The sequence below is a fragment of the Hemiscyllium ocellatum genome, chromosome 3, assembly GCF_020745735.1.
Source record: "Hemiscyllium ocellatum isolate sHemOce1 chromosome 3, sHemOce1.pat.X.cur, whole genome shotgun sequence".
NCBI classification, from domain to species: Eukaryota; Metazoa; Chordata; class Chondrichthyes; order Orectolobiformes; family Hemiscylliidae; genus Hemiscyllium; species Hemiscyllium ocellatum.
In genome coordinates this window covers 38613395-38636166 of record NC_083403.1, presented here as the reverse complement: position 1 = coordinate 38636166, position 22772 = coordinate 38613395, and the positions used below count along the sequence as shown (strand labels likewise).

Here is a 22772-nt window from a genome sequence, read left to right as displayed (position 1 = left end):
TGCGCTTTTTTTTTAAGAAGGAGACTGCATACTTCCGTTTTAGCAATGTATCTATTAGTAAGTAACATGGCATGTATGTCCTTAAATCCAAGAAACACTACAGGTTGAAAAGGACAGAGGAGCCATTATAATATAATTATTTTTACATGGGCAAGGACAAGGAGCAGGAATGCTACCTCCAGAAGCCGAGACCTGAAATCACCACACACTCCCCCACAACATAACTCTCTACAATCTCCAACACCCCTTCCCAATCCTACTAAACACCCCAAGACATGTCAACTTCCCCGATTCGACCACACCAACATAGGATGTGGAGACTCTCTAGTTAAAACTGTGCAGTGATTGGGGAAATGGGCATTTCCGTAACTCTGCCACACTGTTCCAAAGGATGCCTCTGTAAACATTGGGCCCTCCAGCTTCGTGACTTCTGATTTTCTACAGGCAATGCCTGACATGGGTATTTGTAGCTCTTTCTGTTTTTGCTTTGTAATTTATGTTATCTCAGTATTTTTATTTGACTGTACTATCATTCCAGAACGTCTCCAATGTAAGTGCTCTGCCTCAGCCTCTCGCATGATCATGGCTTTTCCCTAACACTACTCAGTAATATTTCTTCCCTTTTTTTTGTTTGATCATGGTAGCAAAAGTAAGCCATTCGGCCCCACAGTCTGTTCCATGAGATAATAAATGTGATTTGTAGCCCAACTCCATTCATCCACTTCAGATCTCCCAAAGGTGATATGGTGGTGACAAAATAAAAGAGGTCTATCTTCAACCTGTAATCCTTCACATGTATACCCTACAAAAACAACTCCCTTTTGAAATTTCAGTTGGGCCCTGTCCTCTACAGCAGTTTGAGCAGGATAGTTCTAGATTTTCATTCCTCTTTGTTTGAAGTACATCCTGGCATTATGCCAGAGTATTTCAGTTCAAATTTTAAGTTGATATTTGAAAGGACTATCTTTTTTTTTAAACGTTTGTGCTTTTTAAAAATGTGGACTGAAAAGAGAAAGAGCTGTTTTAAAGGCTTGAAAGAATGGCATAATGCTTTGAAAGTGTTTTTTTAATAATTAATTCAAGGATGAGGGCATCGTTGGCACGGCCAGCATTTATTAGCCATTCCTAATTGTCTTGGGGGGAATTTAAGAGTCATCTACATTGTTTTATGATTGGAGTCACATGTAGGCCAGACTAGGTAAGGACAGCAATTTCCTTCCCCAAGGACATTAGTGAACCAGTTGGGTTTTTCCAACAATCAGCAATTGTCATTTTAAAAAAAAAAATGGGCGGCACGGTGGCACAGTGGTTAGCACTGTTGCCTCACAGCGCCGGAGACCTGGGTTCAATTCCCGACTTAGGCGACTGACTGTGTGGAGTTTGCACGTTCTCCCCGTGTCAGCGTGGGTTTCCTCCGGGTGCTCCGGTTTCCTCCCACAGTCCAAAGATGTGCAGGTCAGGTGAATTGGCCAAGCTAAATTGCCCGTAGTGTTAGGTAAGGGGTAAATGTAGGGGTATGGGTGGGTTTCGCTTCGGCGGGTCGGTGTGGACTTGTTGGGCCGAAGGGCCTGTTTCCACACTGTAAATCTAATCTAATCTAATCATCATGGTCATCATTTAGACTCCTAATTCCACATTTTTATGGAATTCGAATTCCACCAGAACATTACTTGGGTCCCTGGATTAATAGTTGGTGATAATGGGGTAGCAATGGCCTACTGGTACTGAACACATTGCAGGCATCAGGGAGACAACGGGCATGATTGAGCAGTAAATGAAGCTTTAGTTCCAGAAGATTTGTACCTGATGGGATGTACAAATTGACAAAAAGTTGATTTGTTTATGGACTAATGACCAGTTATCGATAACAGAATTTTTATTTTCCTGCCAGCAACTTCGTGATTCGTTCGCAGGTAACTGAACGGCTTGGAGCTGGGAACAGGAGAGAGAGAGAGTGAGAGAGGGAGAGAGGGAGAGAGAAAGAAAGAGAGAGAAGTGCACAGTTCTTCCCTCGTTTGGGAGAGCTGTCTCTGTTCTCTAATCAAACTAATGATAAACCTTCACAAAACCAACTTATCTTTGTTGCTAGAGTTGTTGATAAGTCAGAGAATTTCTATACTTGAACCAATCATCTTGTGTCTTGCACCTGCTGGTGGAAACAGCAAGAGAAAAGTGATTTAACATGTTGGCCAGCAACATAGTCTTAAATCACAGAAGCTTGAACACAGACTACTGAAGTGTTTTTCCATTTTCTCCACCACTCCCCAACAACCTAGTTTCCCTGTGTTTGTCTCATGTTTGTATGAGTTCATGTGTGTTATCATCCATTCGTGTGTGTTCGTATATGTGTGTGCAAGAATGAGGCAATAAATGCCCACTGGCGTGAGCATTTCAAAGAATCCTCAAGTATAATATCATCAACCAAATCCACGAGAGATCTATGCAAGGTGACATGGGAGGAGCTCTCAGTGTGATTGAAGTACAAGATGCCATAAGAAGCCTCAGAAACAAGAAGGCTGTTGGTCCCAATGGGATTGCTGCAGAGATCTTTAAAAAAATGGCCCACAGCTCCATTAACACACAAATGCTTTGCTCTTGAAGATTTGGTTCAAGGAAGAACTCCCCTTTTACATCTCAGGGATGCTCTGATTGTGACCATATTCAAAAAGAGGACATGACTGACTATGGGAATTACGGTGGCATCTCCCTTCTGTCAACCACTGGCAATGATGAGGAGATGCCGGTGTTGGACTGGGATAGATAAAGTTAAAAATCACACAACACTAGGTTATAGACCAGTAGGTTTATTTGAAAGTACTACACTTGAACCACTGACAAGATATTTGCACGTGTCCTTGCCAATAGACTTCTGCCATTATCTGAGGAAATGGTCCCTGAATTGCAGTGTGGCCTCTGCCCGTCCAGAGGAACAAAAGACATGTTCCTCACAGCACGTCAATTACAAGAAAAATGTCAGGAGCAGAAGCAATCACTTCACATGGCCTTCATCGACCTAACTAAGGCCGTTGACACAGATAACCACCAGGTTCTTTGGCAGATACTGTCCCAATGCAGCTGCCCTGATAAATTCATCAGCTGCTGCATGATGACAGTCTGCGACAGTGTTCAGTGATTGTGGATTGGAATCTGAGACTCTCATCGTGGAGGCAGGGGTTATGCAGGGCTTTACCACGTTCCTTACCACCATTCTCTGTCTCACTGGCCAAAACCTGTCCAAGGGAATTCAATCATTTACCATTTGGACAGCAGGCTGCACAACCTTAATAGGTTCAAGGCCAAGGTCTTCACCACTTCTATCTTGGCGTTTCTATATGTTGATGACAACGTTATTGCAGCACATCTTGGAAGGTTTGCTGTACATTTTGGATGGCTTTGCCAAGACATACACGCTACTAGGCCTTACACTTAACATAAAAAAGACTTGAGCACTCAATCAATCATCATCCAACAGTACCTCAACCTCACCTCAATAAGGATCAACAAGCATCCCCTTAAAAAAAGTGGATCACCTCCCATACTTTGGCACTCATCTCTCCTCCAAAGCCAATACCAATGCAGAAATACAACAACATCTGAGCTTTGCCAGTGGAGCCTATACCCAACTCAGAAAAGGGATGCTTCAAAACCATGAACTACAGACCCAGACTAAACCTCTTGGTCTCCAAAGTTGAAGTCCTTCCAACACTTGTTATATGGAGCTAAAACATGGACTACCTACATTAGGTACCTCAAAATACTGGAACAACACCACCAGAGATCCCTACGTAACATCATGGAGGTCACCTGGGAAGACAAGTGCACTAATACCAGTATCTTGGAGGAGGCCAACATAGCCAGCATCACCACCATCATAATTCAACAGCAATTCCGACTGGTCATGTCATCTGAACGCCCAACTCACGCCTCCCAAAACAGAGTATGTACAGCACCTGCAGGAAGGTCAGGGTGGTCAAGATATTATCCAGACCAACCTCAAGTAATTATATATCAACATAAACAACTGGGAGGACACAACTACAAACCAGAATCACTGGGGAATCATCATCCAGTAGGGAAGTATACACCAGAAAAACAATCTCCATCACGTGGCAGAACAGAAGTGACTCTTGTGTGAGGAGTGACAAAACATCTGGAAGCCCACCCACCACAACCATCCAATACCATCACTACCCACCAATGCCCACCTGTGTTAAAATCTGTGGATCTTGAATCAGCCTCTTCAGCTATCTGAAGCCCCGCAAGTAGGCGCTTTATGGAGAACACACACTCGAACTGAGTGATAGCTGACGAAGAGAGAGAGACTGACTGTGTGTGTGTGTGTGTGTGTGTGTGTGTGTGTGTGTGTGTGTGTGTGTGTGTGTGTGTGTGTGTGAGAGTGTGTGAGTGAGAGAGAGAGAGAGAGACAGACAGACAGACAGAGAGATGGGGGGGAAGAGAGGAAGAGGGAGAGAGAGAAAAAGAGGGGGACAGAGGCATAGAGAGAGGGAGAGAGAGACTGTATGTGTGCGCACACGCTTATGAGCGAGATGTGAAGATACTAAGGCGATTAGAATTTTAAATCTGACATTTAATATGTAGCATTAATGCTAACAGTTTATAACTATTATGAGTCATTAGATGCTAGCTACAGACAAATAAATAGTAATTCTTGTTAATCTCAGAAACCTGGCTAATGCTTTGCATCAACCAGGGTCGTAAGTCAGGTAAATTAGGGAACTTTGGGATGACTCTCGAAATTTTGGTTCTCTATTTCTAGTGTGCTACTTTAGTGAGTCAGTTCACACTCTGCTTCTGAACTCCTGAGTAAAGGTAATGGCTTCTATCTACTCATCAAATCTTTATAACCTCTCAATTACACCTACATTAATCTTAACCAGGAGATATAACCATCAGCTATGCAACCTGTCTCATGACATTTTTAGCTCTAGTGTAATTCTGGTGAATCTTCACTGCTTCACCTTTTTAAAATCATTGTCTTCTCCCATTTTACTGGGGGGTCATCACAAAGCTGGTCAATCATCAGATTGAAGTGAAGAGGAGCAGAAGTTTGATTCCATGTTCACTGGCCAAGATTTGCTCCTCAGTCTTTAACTTAGATTATCCAATCATGATTATATTGCGATTTGAGAGAGCCTACTCAATGCAAGTTGACTGCTTATTTCCTAAACTATAATAAAACTAATTTGGGAAGTTGTGGAAGGCTCTATATAAATGTAGGTCTTTTTATTATTCATCCAATAAATCAGACTTATACTTCAGAACTCCAAGAATTGTTGATTGTTGTCAGCATTATATCTTTGCCATTAAACAAAAACATCTGCATGTTCTAATGGATGTTTGGTTTCTGTCCAGTAAATAAATTATGTAAAATGTTAATGAAATGGTTCACTTCACCAACATCTTTGGATGCTCTTTCAGTTTTCAGTCATTTCTACTGTTAATTAAACTATTGGTTAAGGATTTTTAAAAAAAAAATGCTTTTTATTCTAATTTCGGATTTTATTCTGTGGAAAAATGCAGCAAAAAACATACAGGAAAAAAGATAAGTATTGCGTGCTCAGGTATAAGTGATTGTGACATTAATGGGTTCTTCTCACCTCCTCCACCCCCACCAACCCCCCCTTTGCCTGATGAAGAAGCTGCTCACAATTTGCAGTGTTGTCTAATGCAATTCCTTAAATAGGTAACTGCTTTAGACTGGCTGAGAGTGATTGAACAAGAATAACTACCCATTATAAAATGTCTCTAATTACAAAAAAATCCCTCATGTTTCACAGAAGCATAAATAATTAGTCAAGAATGGACATTGAGAATAAGGAGGAGATATTAAAGAAAGTAATGGGAAGATGGATCAAATGCATAATGGATTTGGAGGAAGGCCTTAAGAGGTGTTGAGGAAGATGTTTAGGAACTGGGTTCCAGCGTATGGAGTTTATCTAATCCAATGTATAGTAATTTACAATGGGGCTAAAACCAAAGGAGATGTCAGAGTTTAAATGCTAAAGTATAGAAATATGGGGCAGAATTTAGTTGAGTTGAAGGAAGAATTATCAGTCAGCTGGACAGGCAATGAGAAATCTGCACTGCAGTTTGCAAGGTGGCCACAGTAAATCACAGGCCAATCAGACAGGATGTCAATAGTGGGTCTTGTCTTGCAATCAAGAATCTGGGAGTGGGAACACTGTTGAATGAGCGTTACTGGCTAATCAGGGGTTGACAGCTTTTCATTCAACAGCGTCACGGAGGAGGTGTAGATGTTGCTGGAAAGCAGTTTTGGACCTAATATCTCAGAGGACTAAAGAATCAGATACATAATTTCAGAGGTAGGTAGAAGATTGTGGGTAGAGTTTGGAGGGTCAGAAGCAAAACAAGAAGGTGGCATTCAATAGACAGTCTCCTGTCCAATATGCAGACCCTCGATCAGAGTCTGACTGTCTTTGATTGAGGACCATTCCTGTTCCACTCAAAGTGACAAGCTGCTACAAAGGTATATCTGTCAGGTACACTGCATGGTCAATTCCGTCAGCAGCAGGGACTGAGATCAAGGAGTTGTGGCTGTTTGGATATACCACCACCCCTTTTTAATTAAGTCCTCTTTGCACGCCTGTGCCCGCCATCTTTGAAAGTCGAAGATTGAGTGCTTGAAGTCAGTGAAAGGCAAGAGTCAAATCTCTGATTAGAAAGCAATCCATCCATCTTCAGTATTTTTGAGAATGGTTATCTCCGCTCGCAACAGAGCGATTCCAGTGGGAATTGGTTTGCACATTTCGTTCTGCACATGCGCCAGTTTCCACACTGTTCTATGCATGTGTGATGTCAGAGTCGGTGTCCACACTGTTTTGTGCATGCCCTGATGTCAGCTCCAGTTGCTGTGCCATACTGTGCATGTGCCAATGTTAGTTGTGGAGACAGCAGCTTTCTGTGAAAGGTACTGTACAGAAAGTGGCTTTCTTATATTTAAAAAATATACTGTGTTAAATTTACATTTGTATTGTTAATACGGTTTCAACCTTCATTCAGATGGTGCTATACTTCACATTAAACTTTTGGGTGATTTTTGAGTGATTGAGAATGATACTTTTTGTAGTCTGCCCCTAACCCTACCTTTCCTATAGGCCCCATTGTTTTTATTGAGCAATTTTCTATTAAGCGAGGTTTCACTGGAATGCAACTACAGCATTGTAGGAGAATTACATGTACCTAACCAACAACTGCTTATCATTTAACCTTTAATGGTTTACAACAGCAACACAACGACTTCTAACTTTCTGTTACTCACAATGTTCTCATTTGAAGGAAGGCAGTGGAGGACTTTATAAGTCAAAAGGAATTCTCACTTAAAATGGAATCATAATATTCCACTTAAAATGGAATCATAACAGGTAAACAAGAAACAATGATGTGGAGCATTTAGAAACTGCCAGTGCAACATTTTACTCACCTCAAAATCGTCACAGTAATCATCAAATCAGTGTGGTTACAGCATAGAAGGAACCAATACAGCCTGTTATGTCCATGTTGAATACCTTCAAGTGCAACACAGCTAATCCAGTTTTTTTTCTACTTTTCCCTGTAGCCATGCAAGTTTGTTTCTTACCTGATAATTTTTCAATTCTCTTTTGAAACCGTCAACTGAATTTCAGGCAGTCTATTCCAGATTCAAACTACTCACTGCATTAAAAAAAATCTTCATATTGGCAAAACCATCAGTGCTATTTACATTATATCGAAGTCCTCTGGTTATCAACTTTTATCCAATGGGAACAGATTCTCCCTATCTACTTTGTATCGGCTTCTAAAGACTTTGAACAGCTCTATCAAATCTCCTCTTAATCCCCTCCTCTCAAAGAGATGTGCAATCTACTCATATAACCATTGTTACTCATTGGTGGAATCACACTCATGAATCTTTTCTGTAGCTTCTCTAATAATTTCACACACTCTCTAAAGTGTACAGCCTAAAATTGGACACAATATTCTATTTGACGGTGAAGCAATGTCTTAAGTGCTCACCATCACTGCTTTGCTTTTTAAATTTTGTTATGATTTGTAAACCAGTTTTTCAACCTGCCCTGTCACTTTAAACCATTTGTTAACATATACCTCCCAGTTCCTCTCCTCCTCAGTCCTATTTAGAATTGGAACCTTAATTTTATATCAACTCTACTATTGTTTTTCTGCAACTTTTTTTTTCACTTCATACCACTGTCTAAAATTTTAACTGTTTCCATTCATTCCACTAGCTAACATATTTTTTCAAAAAAGTTCATTCATGGGATATGGGCTAGAGTAATATTTATTATCAATTCCTAATTGTGGGAAAAGATGGGTCTGGAGTCACATTTTGGCCAGATTGGATAAGGACAGCAGTTTCCTTCCCTAAAGGACACTAGTAAACCAAATGGGTTTTCTCAAAATTGACAGTAGTTCCATGAGCACCATTAGACTCCAAATTCCAGATATTTATTGAATTCAAAATCCACCATCTATCATGGCAGGATTCAAATCTGGATCCCCACAACATTACCAGGGTCTCTGGATTAATAGCCTAGTGATAATACTGATAGGCCATGACCTCCCCGGTTCAACTATTAGAGACTATCATTATTCTCCTCACAGTTCAAAGTAATTCCAAACCTCATTACAACCTTGGTCCAAAAAGAAATCATCTACAAGAATTGAACTGCAGAAGTGAGATTGACTGCCCTTAACATCAAAGCAGCATTTTGTTGAGTATGGCTTCATGCAAGCCGAGAAAAATGGAGTTGTGGAAATTACGAATTTAGCTCTATGGGGGATGTAGTCATGGTTAGTGAAATGAATATGGTGTTAGTTGTTGGAAGTCAATCATTTCAGCTCAAGGACACTGCTTCAGGGCAGTGTTCTGTGACCAAACATGCTCAACTGCTTGAATAATAACCCACTCACCAAAATAAGGTCTGCAGTAGTTTATTTGCTGGTCATTGTTTAGTACCATTTACAACGCCTCAGATACTGAAGCAGTTTGTGCATCTCTGCAAAAGGTTGTAACACTTGCAATTCTCCAGTTCTGTTACTAGAGCTATCCGTATTGGAAAAAGATCAGAAGATTATTATCAGTGCTCCTGCATTTCCCCTACTTCTCTTACTTCTCTCAGCATCCTCAGATACATCTGAGCCATTCCTCATGATTTAAGAACTTCATGTCCAGCCAGCTTTTAGCCTATCCAATTCACTGCTCTTTCATTTTAACATTGGCAGTAACTTCGTTATTAGTAAAGACAGATTCTATTTAGTGCTTCAACTATGTGATTTGCCTCCATCTTTGAACCCATTAGCTTTACTCCGCCTTCTGACACCCTTTCCACATTAATATGCCTATAGAACACTTTCCATAAATCACCTATATCTTTCCTAAACATCTGTAATTGCAACGCCAATGATTGTCTGATTGTTAGCATTGCAGGTAACAGTTAAATAACACTGTCATACACAACACAGTATTGCATTTCTCTCCAAGATGTATTTGACACTTGTAACAATGCAGCAAAGCATTTCATTACTTATCACTGCTCCAAGCTGTTGGATAACGGTTATCCTTCTTGGGTTTTATGAAGCTTATCATTCATTTGTAAAATAAAAGATGTGTAGGGATTATTACAGTAAAATTGTGGAGTACACATTCTTCCATCAGTATTATAAATCCCAAGTGCTTAATTTCTTACTTATTTTCCACCAATATATCTTTGCTTTCCATATTTTATCTACATTTATAGGTATCTTTTGACATTGGAATACCAAACTAAAGTGTTGAAGTAAGAACTCTGCTAATGAGAAATATAGCGAAAGTAAGAGATTATAGAGCGCCATATTAATGCCATTGAAGGACTTACCGAATCAATGTAAATCAGACTCACTATTTACGTTAATTTCAATTAGGAGTTCAGAATGTCTTGGATTTACAGTGCAAGTCCAATTAATTTCTCTACAAAATGGTAACAAGGATTTTTAAATTGTTTGTTACAATGAATGCTTCCAAAGTATTGAACCAATGAGCAAGTAAACCATCACACTTAAAATGCACAATAATGAAAAAGAGTTTAGGATTGGATTATTGCTCAAACATGTATTGAGACATAAAAAGGTTAGAAAAGAATGATGATACACAAATGTGCTGCCTTTGTAAAATAATAATTACAATTACGTGAAGATGTTAAATTTAAAAAGCAGCTCAATAAATTAGATGAGGGCACTTCTACATCAGTCAATTTTTGATTCAATTTCAATCAGCCATATTACTTATAAATGATAATTTAAAAAAAAATAGTAACTTTACATCCCATACGAACAGAAGCTCCAGCAACCAAACTGATAAAACAACTCATGACAATTGCAGCCAATTGACTCCAATCGTTTTGGCCATGAGATTTTAGCCAGTCACACAGGAGTATTTACAGTGATATTTATATGAAGTTTTTGATACTTAGCAACTCTTCTCCCATCATAATGTTCATCAAACTGAATGAAATTGTTCACAAATAAAGGTTCCATTTGCTTATAAATAAATTATCAGGATGTTATCTATTAGCAAAGCCCAATGGAGTGGTTCATTGAGACATGTTAGAAGAAAAGCTGGATCAGAAATTAGTCACAAAGGCCAGACTAGTTAAGGCAGGAAACATGCTGTCCTTAAGGGACATCAATGAACAAGGTGGGTTTTTATAACAATACAACAATCTTGGTTCTTATACTAATATCAGACTTTTCTTATTCCACATTTATATATAAAAAAATGAAGCCAAATATTTAAACAATCATGGTTATCCATTCTGACTTGGACTAGATCACTGTCCATCCACTGTTGCTTGTACATAACTGACCCAGCTGGTGACAACCACATCCATGAAAGAAAAAGCATGGGATCTGAACTCTCAAACCTATCATGCCTTTTTGAACTCCATGATACAAAGTGACTGTGACACTATGTTGATGCAAAATTGAAAGGGTAACTCAGGGATAAATCAGTCTCCTAACTCTACCATGGCCTTTGTTATTCACCTTATCTATGCCCCTCTATAACATCACCGCTCAACCTCCAATGCTCCAGAGAAAAAGTCCCACCTTAGTCAGCCTCTCCTTATAACTCAAAACCTAGAGTCCTGGCAACATCCTTGTAAATTTTTTACGTACATTTCTAGTTTAACAACATCCTTCTTAAAGTAGGGTGACCAGAACTGTACGCAGTATTCCAAAAGTGCCTGACCAATGTATTGTACAGCTGCAACATGACATCCCAACTCCTAAAATCAATGCACTGACCAATGAAGGCAAGCATGCTAAACACTTACCTCACTACCCTATCTACCTGCAATATAATGTACCTGCAATATCACATTCAAGGGGCTATGAACCTGCACCCTAGGTCTCTCTGTTCAACAAGTGATCTCCCATATTTTATCATCCATGAACTTGAGAGCATTCAAAACTCTGCTGCTTCTAACTTAATTTGTAACAAGTCCCATTTTTGGAATAGAAGCAAAAGTAGGCTGTTCAAGGCCTCCTGCCTGCTCAGATATTCTAGGTCATGACTGATAACCTACCAAATGCTAAATTCCCATGCTATCTTCAGGTTTCTTGATGTTATTAGCAATTAGAAATGTATCAATCTGTGTTGTGATCTTACTTGATGTCTGAGCACCCACAGCCCTCTGGAGCTTATTGTCAGTGACATGAGTAAGGACTCCTAGGTCCCTCTGAGATCACACTTTTCAATCTCTCCACATTCATAGCCTCTCCCTTTCCTCCAAGAAATCTATATGCCTCTAATTCTGGTGTCTTGTGCAACCACAATTGTAATTGCTTTATCTGGTGGCTGTGCCTTCAGTTGGCCAAGCCCCAAGCTCTTGATAATCTTCCTTAATGCCACTCTGCTTCCCTAACTGTCTTTCTTCCTTTTGTTTCGTAATACTTCTGTGAGGATTTCTGGCTAATTATTGTGTTAGAGTTGCGATACAAATACATATTATTGTTGTAAAAATTGTTCATTGTACAGTATTTGGTTTTTTTTAATGCAATACTAAGTGAAAAAACATTATCCATTGGCCTAACCATAACCTGCACAATAAATTGTTTATATGTTCTCATTATTGTTTGTGACAGAATTAGAATGCAACGTGCAAAGTTAGAATTGTATCAGTTTCATTGGTTTCAATTCTATTCCCGTTAAACATCTGTGCTGGTTAGCTAGCTAAAGGCTCAAATATAAGTGCTTGTTATTTATAAGCAATTGAAAACAGCTTCCGGGGTTGACTTACTTTAATTAATCATTTATAGTTTGATGCAGCTGGATGAAGAAAAGGAACAAATGATAGTTGTATATATTTCTGAATGGAGAGTCATTGAATAACATCATAGACTTTATGATCTATTAAGAAACCAGAGCATTTAAACTAATGCATTTGTTATTGTGATTTATTGTGGTAAACTATTACTGGTGCAAGTTTTTGAATGCTGCCGCAGCTAATATTGATTTTTCTCCATCTGAAAGGAGAGTAGCTCAACTGAATGGCACCCCTTGTACAATCTTGACTGGTTTGCTCACTGGTCAGTTCACTGTATGTCAGCTTCAATTCTGCTATTGATGGTGAACATCTATGAGCAAGCTGTAAAAGTTTCAAATTATTCCTTTAGATCAACTCCTAACCAAAAGAAATACATTCTGAAGAAGGGTCACTGGATTTGAAATGTTAACTCAGCAGGTCAGGCAGCATATGGAGAGAAGTTTTTGCAGCAATTTATGTTTCTGATTTCCGGCAATGCAGTTGTTTCTTTTTTTGAAATACGTTGCTTTGCTTTTGGCTACATTGTATAATATGGACACTGACAAGTATTAAAATGTTATTTTTTTAATTTTGCCAGGAGGCCAAGGTTAGAGTCTCACTTACTCCAGAGGTGTGCAATAACATGTCTGAACAGAAGTGAAGCTAGAAAAGCACAGCAGGTCAGACAATATCCAAAGAGCAGGAAAGTCAACATTTAAAGCTGAAACACTGATTTTCCTGCTCCTTGGATGCTGTCTGACCTGCTGCGCTTTTCCAGCTTCGTATCTATTGATTCTGGCTTTCAGCATCTGCAGTCCTTACTGTCTCCTACATCTCTGATCAAGTTGATGAAAATATCTACCAGCTTGTTTTCAAGGTTGTTCTAAAAATGGCCTGTCACTGCAATTTTAATACTGGTGATGGATGCCACAAGATTTGATAATTGTGATCTTCAACTCTGTCTAGTAACAGGTTTGAGTCACAATGTTCAGAAAACAATAGGTAGAAAATGCCACAACCAGCAGGAGCACACTAGAAAAAAATTGAGATGTAATTCTGCTTGGGCCCAGAATCATTCAAAGTGAATGTTTGAAGGTTGAAGTGATGAATTAAAGGAATTCATTCACCATACACAGAATTTTAATGTCTATTTGAAAGGGAATTTGATGGCATACAGTAAGGGGGGAAGATGATGCTGTAGTGGTAATATCACTGGATTAATAATCGAAAAAAGGTCCAAGCTCATACTTTGGAGACATGGGCTAAAACCACATTGTAGTTGTTGGTGGAATTTAAATTTAATTCAGAGTATGAAGTTATATCAGTAACGGTGACCATGAAACTATAATCAGTTTTTATAAAAATCTATCTGGTTCACTTTGTCATTTTGTCAAGGACAGAAATCTGCTATCTTTACCTGATCCAACCTATTGTTGCAATGTGGTTGATTTTTAACTGCCTTCTGAAGTAGTGTTACAAGCCACTCAGTTCAAGGACAACACATGGTGGCCTTGCCAATGATGCCAACATCCAATGAAAATATAAATTTAAAAATAAGTTGGAACATGAGTAAAAGTGAAGTCGCCAAAGTCTCAAAGGACCACAGGACTGCTCTCTCATTAGAGAGAGGTTAAACAAATCAGAGAGGTTGCCATGCCTCAATGGAGAAGAGCAAGTTCAAGAAGATAGGACCTTCGTGATGATCTCAGCCAGTATGAGAACCTGCATTCTGCCTTGGAGACCAGCTGTATAGCCAGTAATGCATGGAAATCGGCAAGCTGAACTGTCTCATTCATATTTCTATCCCATCCAATTTCTCTGCTACCACTTCACGCACTGAGATAAAGTATCCTCCTTATTAAAGATAGATAAGAATTACTCATTTTGAACTTTGGCCATGCTTTCTCCACAAGATGCTGTCCTATTTTCCAAGATGCCTCAAGATAATGGACAAGCAGTGGAAATAATACAGTTAAAATGAGGTAGAATTATTCACTTCATTTAGTTCAAGCTCAGCTATTATCATCATAGGGTTCTGTTATTGGACTATTAGAGAGACCATTAAAAAATTACAATTTGATTAGTTACAGAACATCAGCACTGGAGTATGAAGAAATTTTACCAACTTAGAATTTGAAATACGTAACAAATATGCACAATTGATGACAGCTGGAGGTTCGCAGTTACTAATATCTGCTTTAGCATCAACTGAATAACGAGGAAACAAGAACAAATTATATTCTTCAAATGACAAAACAAAAAAGACTTTGGGATCATTTAAGCTTTGAAGTTTTAGAAAAACGCTACAAATATAAAACAAACCATACTTTTAAAAAGTTAACTTACATTGTAATTTGTGTACCTCTTAAATGCAACATCAATGTCACTTTCTTCATTACCCATCTTTGTTTTTTTGTCAAAAACTCAATAAAGTTAGTACTTCCACCTGCCCCTTACAAAACAAATGAATTGTTTCTTCTATGGTTCAGTATGTGGCAGTTGATACAACTAAGTGCATGGAGGCTTAATAGACTACAGAAAGCCATATTTGGGCTCTTGCTGTGCTGCACCACACAGATGCTTGTTCGTTATTTGTATAAGAGCAAGCAAAGGCCAAAGTTTTGGAGGACATGGGACAAAGAGGTGTCAAAGATGGACACAAAATAGTGCTTTTACCTGCCGACATGATCCTAATGTGGGGTCTACTTTACTGATCCCACAAGCTGTGGAGGAGTCAATGTTGAAGGGTGCTGCTGGCATTGCAATCAGGAATTTCAGGCACATGAGTGAATATGCTCATACCTGTTTCTCAGCCAAGCCATAGTCTGCGCTTTGGTTTGGCAAGAAGTACATGGTATCACCCTGGTTTTTTGCCATCTCTTGAAGAACCATGGCTGTTCGGACAGTTGAATTTCTTGCATGCACAAAAACCATCACCTAGGAAGACACAACAATGTAATGGTTAAACAACACCATACGCCATGATAATGAAGCACATTCATTTTCTACTTTTCTGTCACAAATTTCTGAAAACTATTTTGCATGTAGCAATGCCTCATAGGTTTGAGTTATATTCTAAGCTTGTTTAGTTGTATGAGGGAACCTCAAATCATGAATTAACTGTGATCTGACCACATTAAAACAAAATCAGTTCAGTCGTCACTCAGGCACCGTGTGAATGTCCCAAGATCAAATCATTCTGGCTAACTGATCTGAGACAAATGCTGCTAATGGAATTCCCTTACATCCAAGATTATTTGGATTTCTATGCTAACTTCACCAGAATTTTTAAAAGTGGTCCAATTAAGAGCATTTTAGCATAAACAAGGAAATACAAGAATCCACATCTTTTTCCTTGTTGAACGAGCCAGGCTGAACACAACAGCAGAAGATAATTTGAAACAATACACGATACCCAAGAGAAAAACGTATGGGATCAGTTTGAACTTAATTATGATTTAATGAACAATCATGGCATTGCAAGTGAAAATAAATTCTATTGGTAAATATCAGTCAGAATCTGTGTTCCAGTAGCAGCAGTAAGAGCATTTAGCTCAACTTTAACCAAGAGTCTACCATAATATGTTACTCTAAGTGGGTTACCTTTTTGTGTCAGTTATCACAAACATGCTATAGTATTACATCAGTTCAACAAAAGAAATGTTCCAGGGATTCAGGCTGATGTCCTCCTGTTGTCGATCTCAACTGAGGGACTGCTTATTTTTAAACTGAGTTGCCCCACACAGGGAAACATCCTTTCAGAATCCACCCTGTCAAGGCCCCACAGGATCTTGTATTTTTCAACAAGATCACCCTTCATTCTTTTGAACACCAAAGCATACAGACCCATTCTGATAACATTTTCCTCATAAGCTTGCCAATAACAGAGAGCAGACAAAATGAACCTTTGCTGAATTATTTCACTGAATACTTTTATTTGGTGGTGGACAGAGTTTTGATGGACAAGTAAATCAAATATTATCAGGTTAGATGGGAAAGTGGAATTCATAATGAACATATCAGCCATGCTCTTACTGGACTTTGCAGTAGGCTGGAGGGGCTCCTGTTCCTAATTCATATGTTTGTACATAATGCTTTCTTAAATAAGGAGGCCAAAGCTGTGCATTACATGAGATGTGGTCTCAACAACACATTAAAGAAGTATAGCTAAATATTCCATTTCTCTTTCAGTAAATTCTTGTGAATCTTGAATAGCTCTCTTTTGTATAAAAAAAATCCTCTGTAAATAATCAGCGCAATATTAATTCAAAGTTCAAACAAGGATTGAAAATGTGAAGAGATCTAAATAAAGCAACCATCTTTCAGTGTGCTATCTTAGATTTGACGTTCAGAAGAGAAAAAACACACTTGTCCAATAGAATGTTATTAAAATTCTTTAATTCATAACAAATCAAGTTATCTTTTTCTGTGGAACACTATTCAATCTACCACTAAAACAGAGGATAGCTAATGTTTACGAAAAGATTTATTACATTTTAACAAAAGCTACTTGGCTGTGGTCTATGAAACAAATTTAAATATCAGAGTAATTAATAACATTATGAATCTTGTTCTGCTTTCCAGCAGGAACATCTGATTGAGGTCAGAACACATGCTTGTGCTAAAGTTCAAGCTTCCAGGAGCTCTCAGAAAAGGCCAGTTCTACTTTTATATGCAATTCTATTTATAGTATGATGGGGATTCAACTCAAGTTTTTCAAAAGTATATGAGCAATTGTACAAGAGATGTACAGGTAAAGGTCTGAAACGATCTGTGATGCACTGAGATAAAATTATTCAGCAAGTCTGCCAGTTCCTTACTTCCATATTACTTCTTGCTGTTTTTGAAGAGTCTAGATTCTCTTTGATTACAACTGTATGTATGACCTAATTTTGAAAGTCTTGTACTTGATAGCCTCCCAAGTCCCTTTTGCATTTTTTTCCGATCTTGATTTTTTTTCCCTTTGCTGTGCCTTCAAGTTCTTTCAGCCCTATGGATACCAACGTTTATCCATAATTTTACTTTCTAACAAGTTTAAATATTGAAATTGCTTCCACTGGCAGAATGAACAATGAGCAGAGGACAAATGTTTCAACTAATTGGCAAAGAACGAGAGATAACATGAGCGAAAGATTTGTCGTTTTATTTATAAAGTGACTGTGATCTGAAATGCACAGCCTAAAAGGGCAATTCTCAAAAAAAAAGACATTGTATAAATACTTGGAGCAAAACAAAAATTACAGGACTAGGGTAAAAGAAAGCAGGACACATAACAAATATGGTAGCTCTATCAAAGACTTGGCACAGTTATAATGAGTTGGTTGAATGGCTTTCTCTGCTTTACACTGTAGTGACTAGAAAATAACTAGCTCTACATTTTACAAAAAAAGCTTGTGATCTATTAGCAAAATATACTTGGCCTGGATAGAGGTTAGAATGTGGAATCCTTTTTCACAGAGTAATTGAAGCAAATAGCAGAGATGCATTCAAAGAGAAGGTGGATAAGTAGTATGGATCTTTGGGACCAACATTGACTTATTAGATAAATAGCATGATCCCTGCTGCATATTCTAAATGAGTAACAGAGAGATGGAATTTGCATCCAATACACCAATTCAGAACAGGTGAAATCTTTTCAACTTCAAGTGACTGAAATTCTTAAGGTATCACTTGTTGAACAGGGGCTGCTCACACATTAAAAACAGAAAGCTTGTGTACTGAAGTTACCAGAGCCTCAGCCACTGGCTTCAATCAGACCAGCTTTGAGGTTCACATAAGGCACAAGTCTTTACTTGGAGGAAGAGAAAAGAGATAATCCTAAAAGTGTCCTTGGAGTGAGCCTATAGTGGAAAGACACCAGCCCTCATATGAGCTAAGAACTAACAAGAACAAGACACCATAGTTTGGTTAAAAAGGATAAAAATGAAGGACTTTGATGTGCCATCAACAAAAACTCTGGAAAGCAACCTTTGTGAAGTCATGGCCCCTACACTTGGAAGTGTGGACCGGGCCCCAGATCTGAGAGAAATCGCCTGCCCAGCATGAGCTTTTATTCTTGCGTATTAGTCTTTATTTTTGTTGACTGTTTCAGGAACATTAAACTTATTGGGTATGTGCTTAGATATTAGCACTGTATGGATTGCATCCATGTTGTCAGCCTTTTCCTAACCAAACTGTATGTTCTTTTAAACAAACTAATAAAGGTAGTGGTTAGTTGACACAAACTTGACTCTTGTCCTGTGTCGAGCCAATAATTGTTGTTGAGGGCGGTAACCAGGCAACATACAGCTGATACAGAAACTGCTTTTTCCCAATCACTGTGCCCTTGTGTCACATTAAGCGTCATCTTCAAAGGATTATGCACTGTTTTTCAAAAGCGATTTACAACTTTGGACAAACCATTACTTTAAGCAGTGACATTCGACTAATTACTACCAAACCTAAATATACCTATTTACTATTAGCATCATAGGAACAGGAGTAGGCCATTCAGCCCCTCAAGCCCATTCCATCATTCAATGAAATCATGACTGATCTGTTGCTTAAGTCCATTGCCTTGCCTGAATACCTTTGCTTAACAAAAAATTATCCATTTCAGATTTAAAATGATCAATTAATCCAGCTATTGCGAAGACAGTTAAAAAATTTATGATGCTTTGTGTGTATAAGTGACTTTAGTGACACAAGGCTTAAGAGTGCAGGAAGCATCAGCTATTTTAGAAGCAGTCTTCAGAAAGTTTTGCATTGATAATGAGACAGCAAACAGAATTGTAAGGTAAACTCAACATTTGCTAATTTCCCAAAGAGATCAGAGGAACCAAGGTATCAAACTTTAAACAAAATCTATTTTTATTAAATAGACTGTAGCAACACCTGTCCTCTTTTGATGCTTGAAAGACATGAACAAACTACTCCAGAAATATTCAATAGCTTCCATATAAAACGCATTTAGAACATCATGGGAAGACAAAATGTTAAATACTGAGGTACTCTTAAAAGCAAAAAAGTCTATTTGAAAGACACATCAGACCCCAGCTCAGATGGAGTGGGCATGGATTATTTGTGACTGATAATGAAATCCCTAAAGTTGGTCATGTATTCACAACTTTAACTTAGACACAGTCTCTGAAGTAAGCCAAGATCAAGAGTCAAGGACACCTGAAAGGCAATCAGGCGAAGTAGCAGACTGGGAGAAAAATGCTCAATAAAGAAATACCTGGGAGGAAGGGTATTGCTTCCCTCAAACATCCAAGAAAACAGACCAAAGGCAAGCTGGAAAGACCAGACAGGCAGTCTTTACAAAATCAAGACAATTCATCCTTGCTCACACTTTGGGAAAACATTCACTTTTGTGTTTGGACTTTTACCAGCAGGTTAGAATACACAACAGATGGCCAGACAAGGGATTATTCAAATGAATCGTCGGACATAGCTAGATCAGAGAAACAGCAGGATCTTAGGGTGCTTGTCCACAGATTTATGAAGGTGGCAGGACAGGTTAATAGGGAGCTAAGAAGGCATACAGGATGCTTGCCTTTACTAGTCGAGGTATAGATTATAAGAACAGGGAGGTTATGTTGGAGCTATCTGCACTGGAGGGGTTGCAGAGAAGATTAAGCAGGGTGTTGTCTGGGATGGAGCAGTTTAGCTTTAAAGAGAGACTGCATAAGCTCAGGTTGTTTTCATTAGAGCAGAGAAGGCTGAAGGGGGCCTGATAAAATGTATAAAATGTGTGAGGGATATGAACAGGATGGATAGAAAACAGTTATTCCCCTTAGCTGGAGGATCAATAACAAGGGGACATCATTTTAACATGAAAAGGGGAAGTTTAGAGTCGATTTGGGCAAAGGTCTTTTCACCCAGAGGGTGGTGTCTGTATTGTAGGGTAGTTGAGGCGGGAAACCTCGGAACCTTTAAAAATTCCTTGGATTAGCATTTAAAATATCAGAACATACTGGGAGGTTGGACTAGAGTAGATTTAGTTTTTATCACTGCGGACTCAATGGGCTGAAGGACCTCTTCAGTCTTCTATGATTCTGTGATTCTATAATTCTACACATGTAAGAAATTACTTCCATACTGAATGTAAATAGATGATGACTGAAGAGAAACTTTAGAGAAGTTCTTTATTAACAATGCTGATAAGTGGGGAGAAAGTTACTGGTGAGTACATTCAAGCAAACTATATTAAGGTATTTCATGCTAATTGTAACAAAACCACAAGAATTTTGTTTAATGATCTTTATAAAATGGATTATAAAATTAACTCTGAAAGGCATTTGCCAAAATTGCCTCAGATTTACTTGCAACTAAGATATCAGTGAACACAGCATAAATCTAACCTATCAATCTCATCATTGATAACATATTCTGCATCTCCCTCCGGTTTTGTTTAGAATTAGCCACATCAAGCACATTAGAAAATCAGAAGTGGTGAAGCTAATAGCCAATTTTAATCTGCTTTTAGTAACTAGGATGCTTGCTGATATTGATCAGTGTGCTCCTTCTCTGAACATGACAACATTAGGGCAATTGAACAGATCCCATGCTGACTAGGCTGCAGCCATCATACTTTGCAGATATAATTATATGATCTCTATACTGCCTTCATTATTGCATGGAATGGCCATTACAATCATTAAGTTTGGAATGTTATGGATTTCTTTGTGGTTCAGAGATACTAAAAGGAAAACCTGAAGAGGATAACAGTATTCCAATGCACAAGTACTAGTGATTGCTTTGGTTGAAAAAAAAACATTTCTGTGAAATATCAATTTAGAGGCCATGTGACTTACTCCTATTCCTATTTTATGATCTTATGACCATAGATGGTTAGGCAAAGACATCAGTGGTCATTTAAACCTCAGGTGAAATGAATTTGTAATACAACTATTTAATGCCTGTACTAAATTATACTTCAAAATAATTTTGACTTACATCAAGCTCCCAGCAGCAAGCAAACAAGTTCAGGTCAACTTGCAAAATAAAGACTTTGATTAACATAGTGCTTTTCGTGACCCCTGGATTTCTCAAAATGGTTTTGCAGACAATGAAGTATTTATTGGATGGATTTTACAATAATATTGGTAGGATCATGGCAACCAATTGTTTCAAAACCATTCCTGAAAAAATAAATTGATCATAGCTAGATAATCTGTTTTTGTGATTGTTCTTTGAAGAAATAACTAACCATGGCAACAGGGATAATTATTCTCCAAAATAATGCCAATGAATATTTATCTTAACTAATGAGGGCAGGCAGGCTCCTGTCTTGTCTAAAAGACAGGATCTCCAATAATGTAACACTATTTTAGTGACCACTGACGCATCAACCTTGCTTTCTGAGCTGAAATCCTGCAGTGGGATTATACACTAGACTGAGGGACACAAGAGTTGTCTTATTAACTGAACTTGGAACAATAAATTATGCATTGTCAAATCTGAAAGGCCATTATTTCCTATTCTCCATTCAAGTGATGTAGAAAATTTCTGAACAGCAGAAAATTCTGACCTCAGCTTGAGGAGTGATATGATTAGATTAGATTCCTGACAGTGTGGAAACAGGCCCTTCAGTCCAACCAGTCGACACCAAATTGAATCTGGGACCCTGGTGCTATGAGGCAGCAGTGCTAACCACTGAGCCACAGGTGCCACCCTTTAAATTATCAAGCATTTTTGCAGCATAGCAAGTGAACTGTGAATTAATATAGCTTGTTAGCCCTCTTTTTAATTTGTATGACTCACCTTAAAGTAGAACAACAGTAAGCTTTTGTTAAAGCAGGTTAAATATTACTTTATTACAAGCTATTGCTGACAGTTCCTTCAGAATAAAGAGATAGCTATTAATTGATATGTTACAAATACCAAAACTGAAACAAATTCAGAGAAGATAAATGAATGGGGTCTGAAATAGTCCCAAATAACATTGGAACAATACAGTACAGGAGCAAGCTCTTCGGCCCATGATACTAACCATGATGCCATTCGAAATTGATCCTGAATGCCTGCACGTGGTCCGTATCCTTCTATTCCCTGCCTGTTCATGAGTCTGTCTAAATACCTCTTAAACATTACTGTCGTATCTGCTCTATCACCTCCCCTGGCAGCCTGTTCCAGGCATCAACCACCTTCCGTGTAAAACAACTTGCCTCTCAAATCTCCTTTAAACTTTCCCTTCTCAGCTACACACCTATGCCACCTCGGAAAAAGAATTTGACTGATCACCCCATCCATGCTTCTCAATTTTATATAGCTTCTGTCAGGTCATCAGTCAGCCTCCAAAGCTCTTGTGAAAACAATCCAATATTGTCCAACCTCCTCCTTGTAGCCAATACACTCTATCCAGGCAATATCCTTGTAAACCTCTTTTTACCCTCCCCACAGTCCCCATATTATTCCAGAACTACACACAATGCTCCAAATGTGGCCTAACTAAAATTTTATGTTGCTGCA

At 38.5% G+C, this 22772-nt stretch overlaps 1 protein-coding gene across 5 annotated transcripts in view; it reads right to left on the bottom strand.

The window, feature by feature from the left end:
* The window catches only part of ascc3 (activating signal cointegrator 1 complex subunit 3), a 556691-nt gene that overhangs the window by 330511 nt on the left and 203408 nt on the right, over positions 1 to 22772 (bottom strand). For all 5 annotated transcript variants that reach the window (XM_060849581.1, XM_060849604.1, XM_060849610.1 and 2 more), the window contains exon 14: positions 15123 to 15257. In XM_060849581.1, the coding sequence (XP_060705564.1) occupies positions 15123 to 15257 (135 nt within the window). The remainder of the gene's footprint in view (positions 1 to 15122; positions 15258 to 22772) is intronic.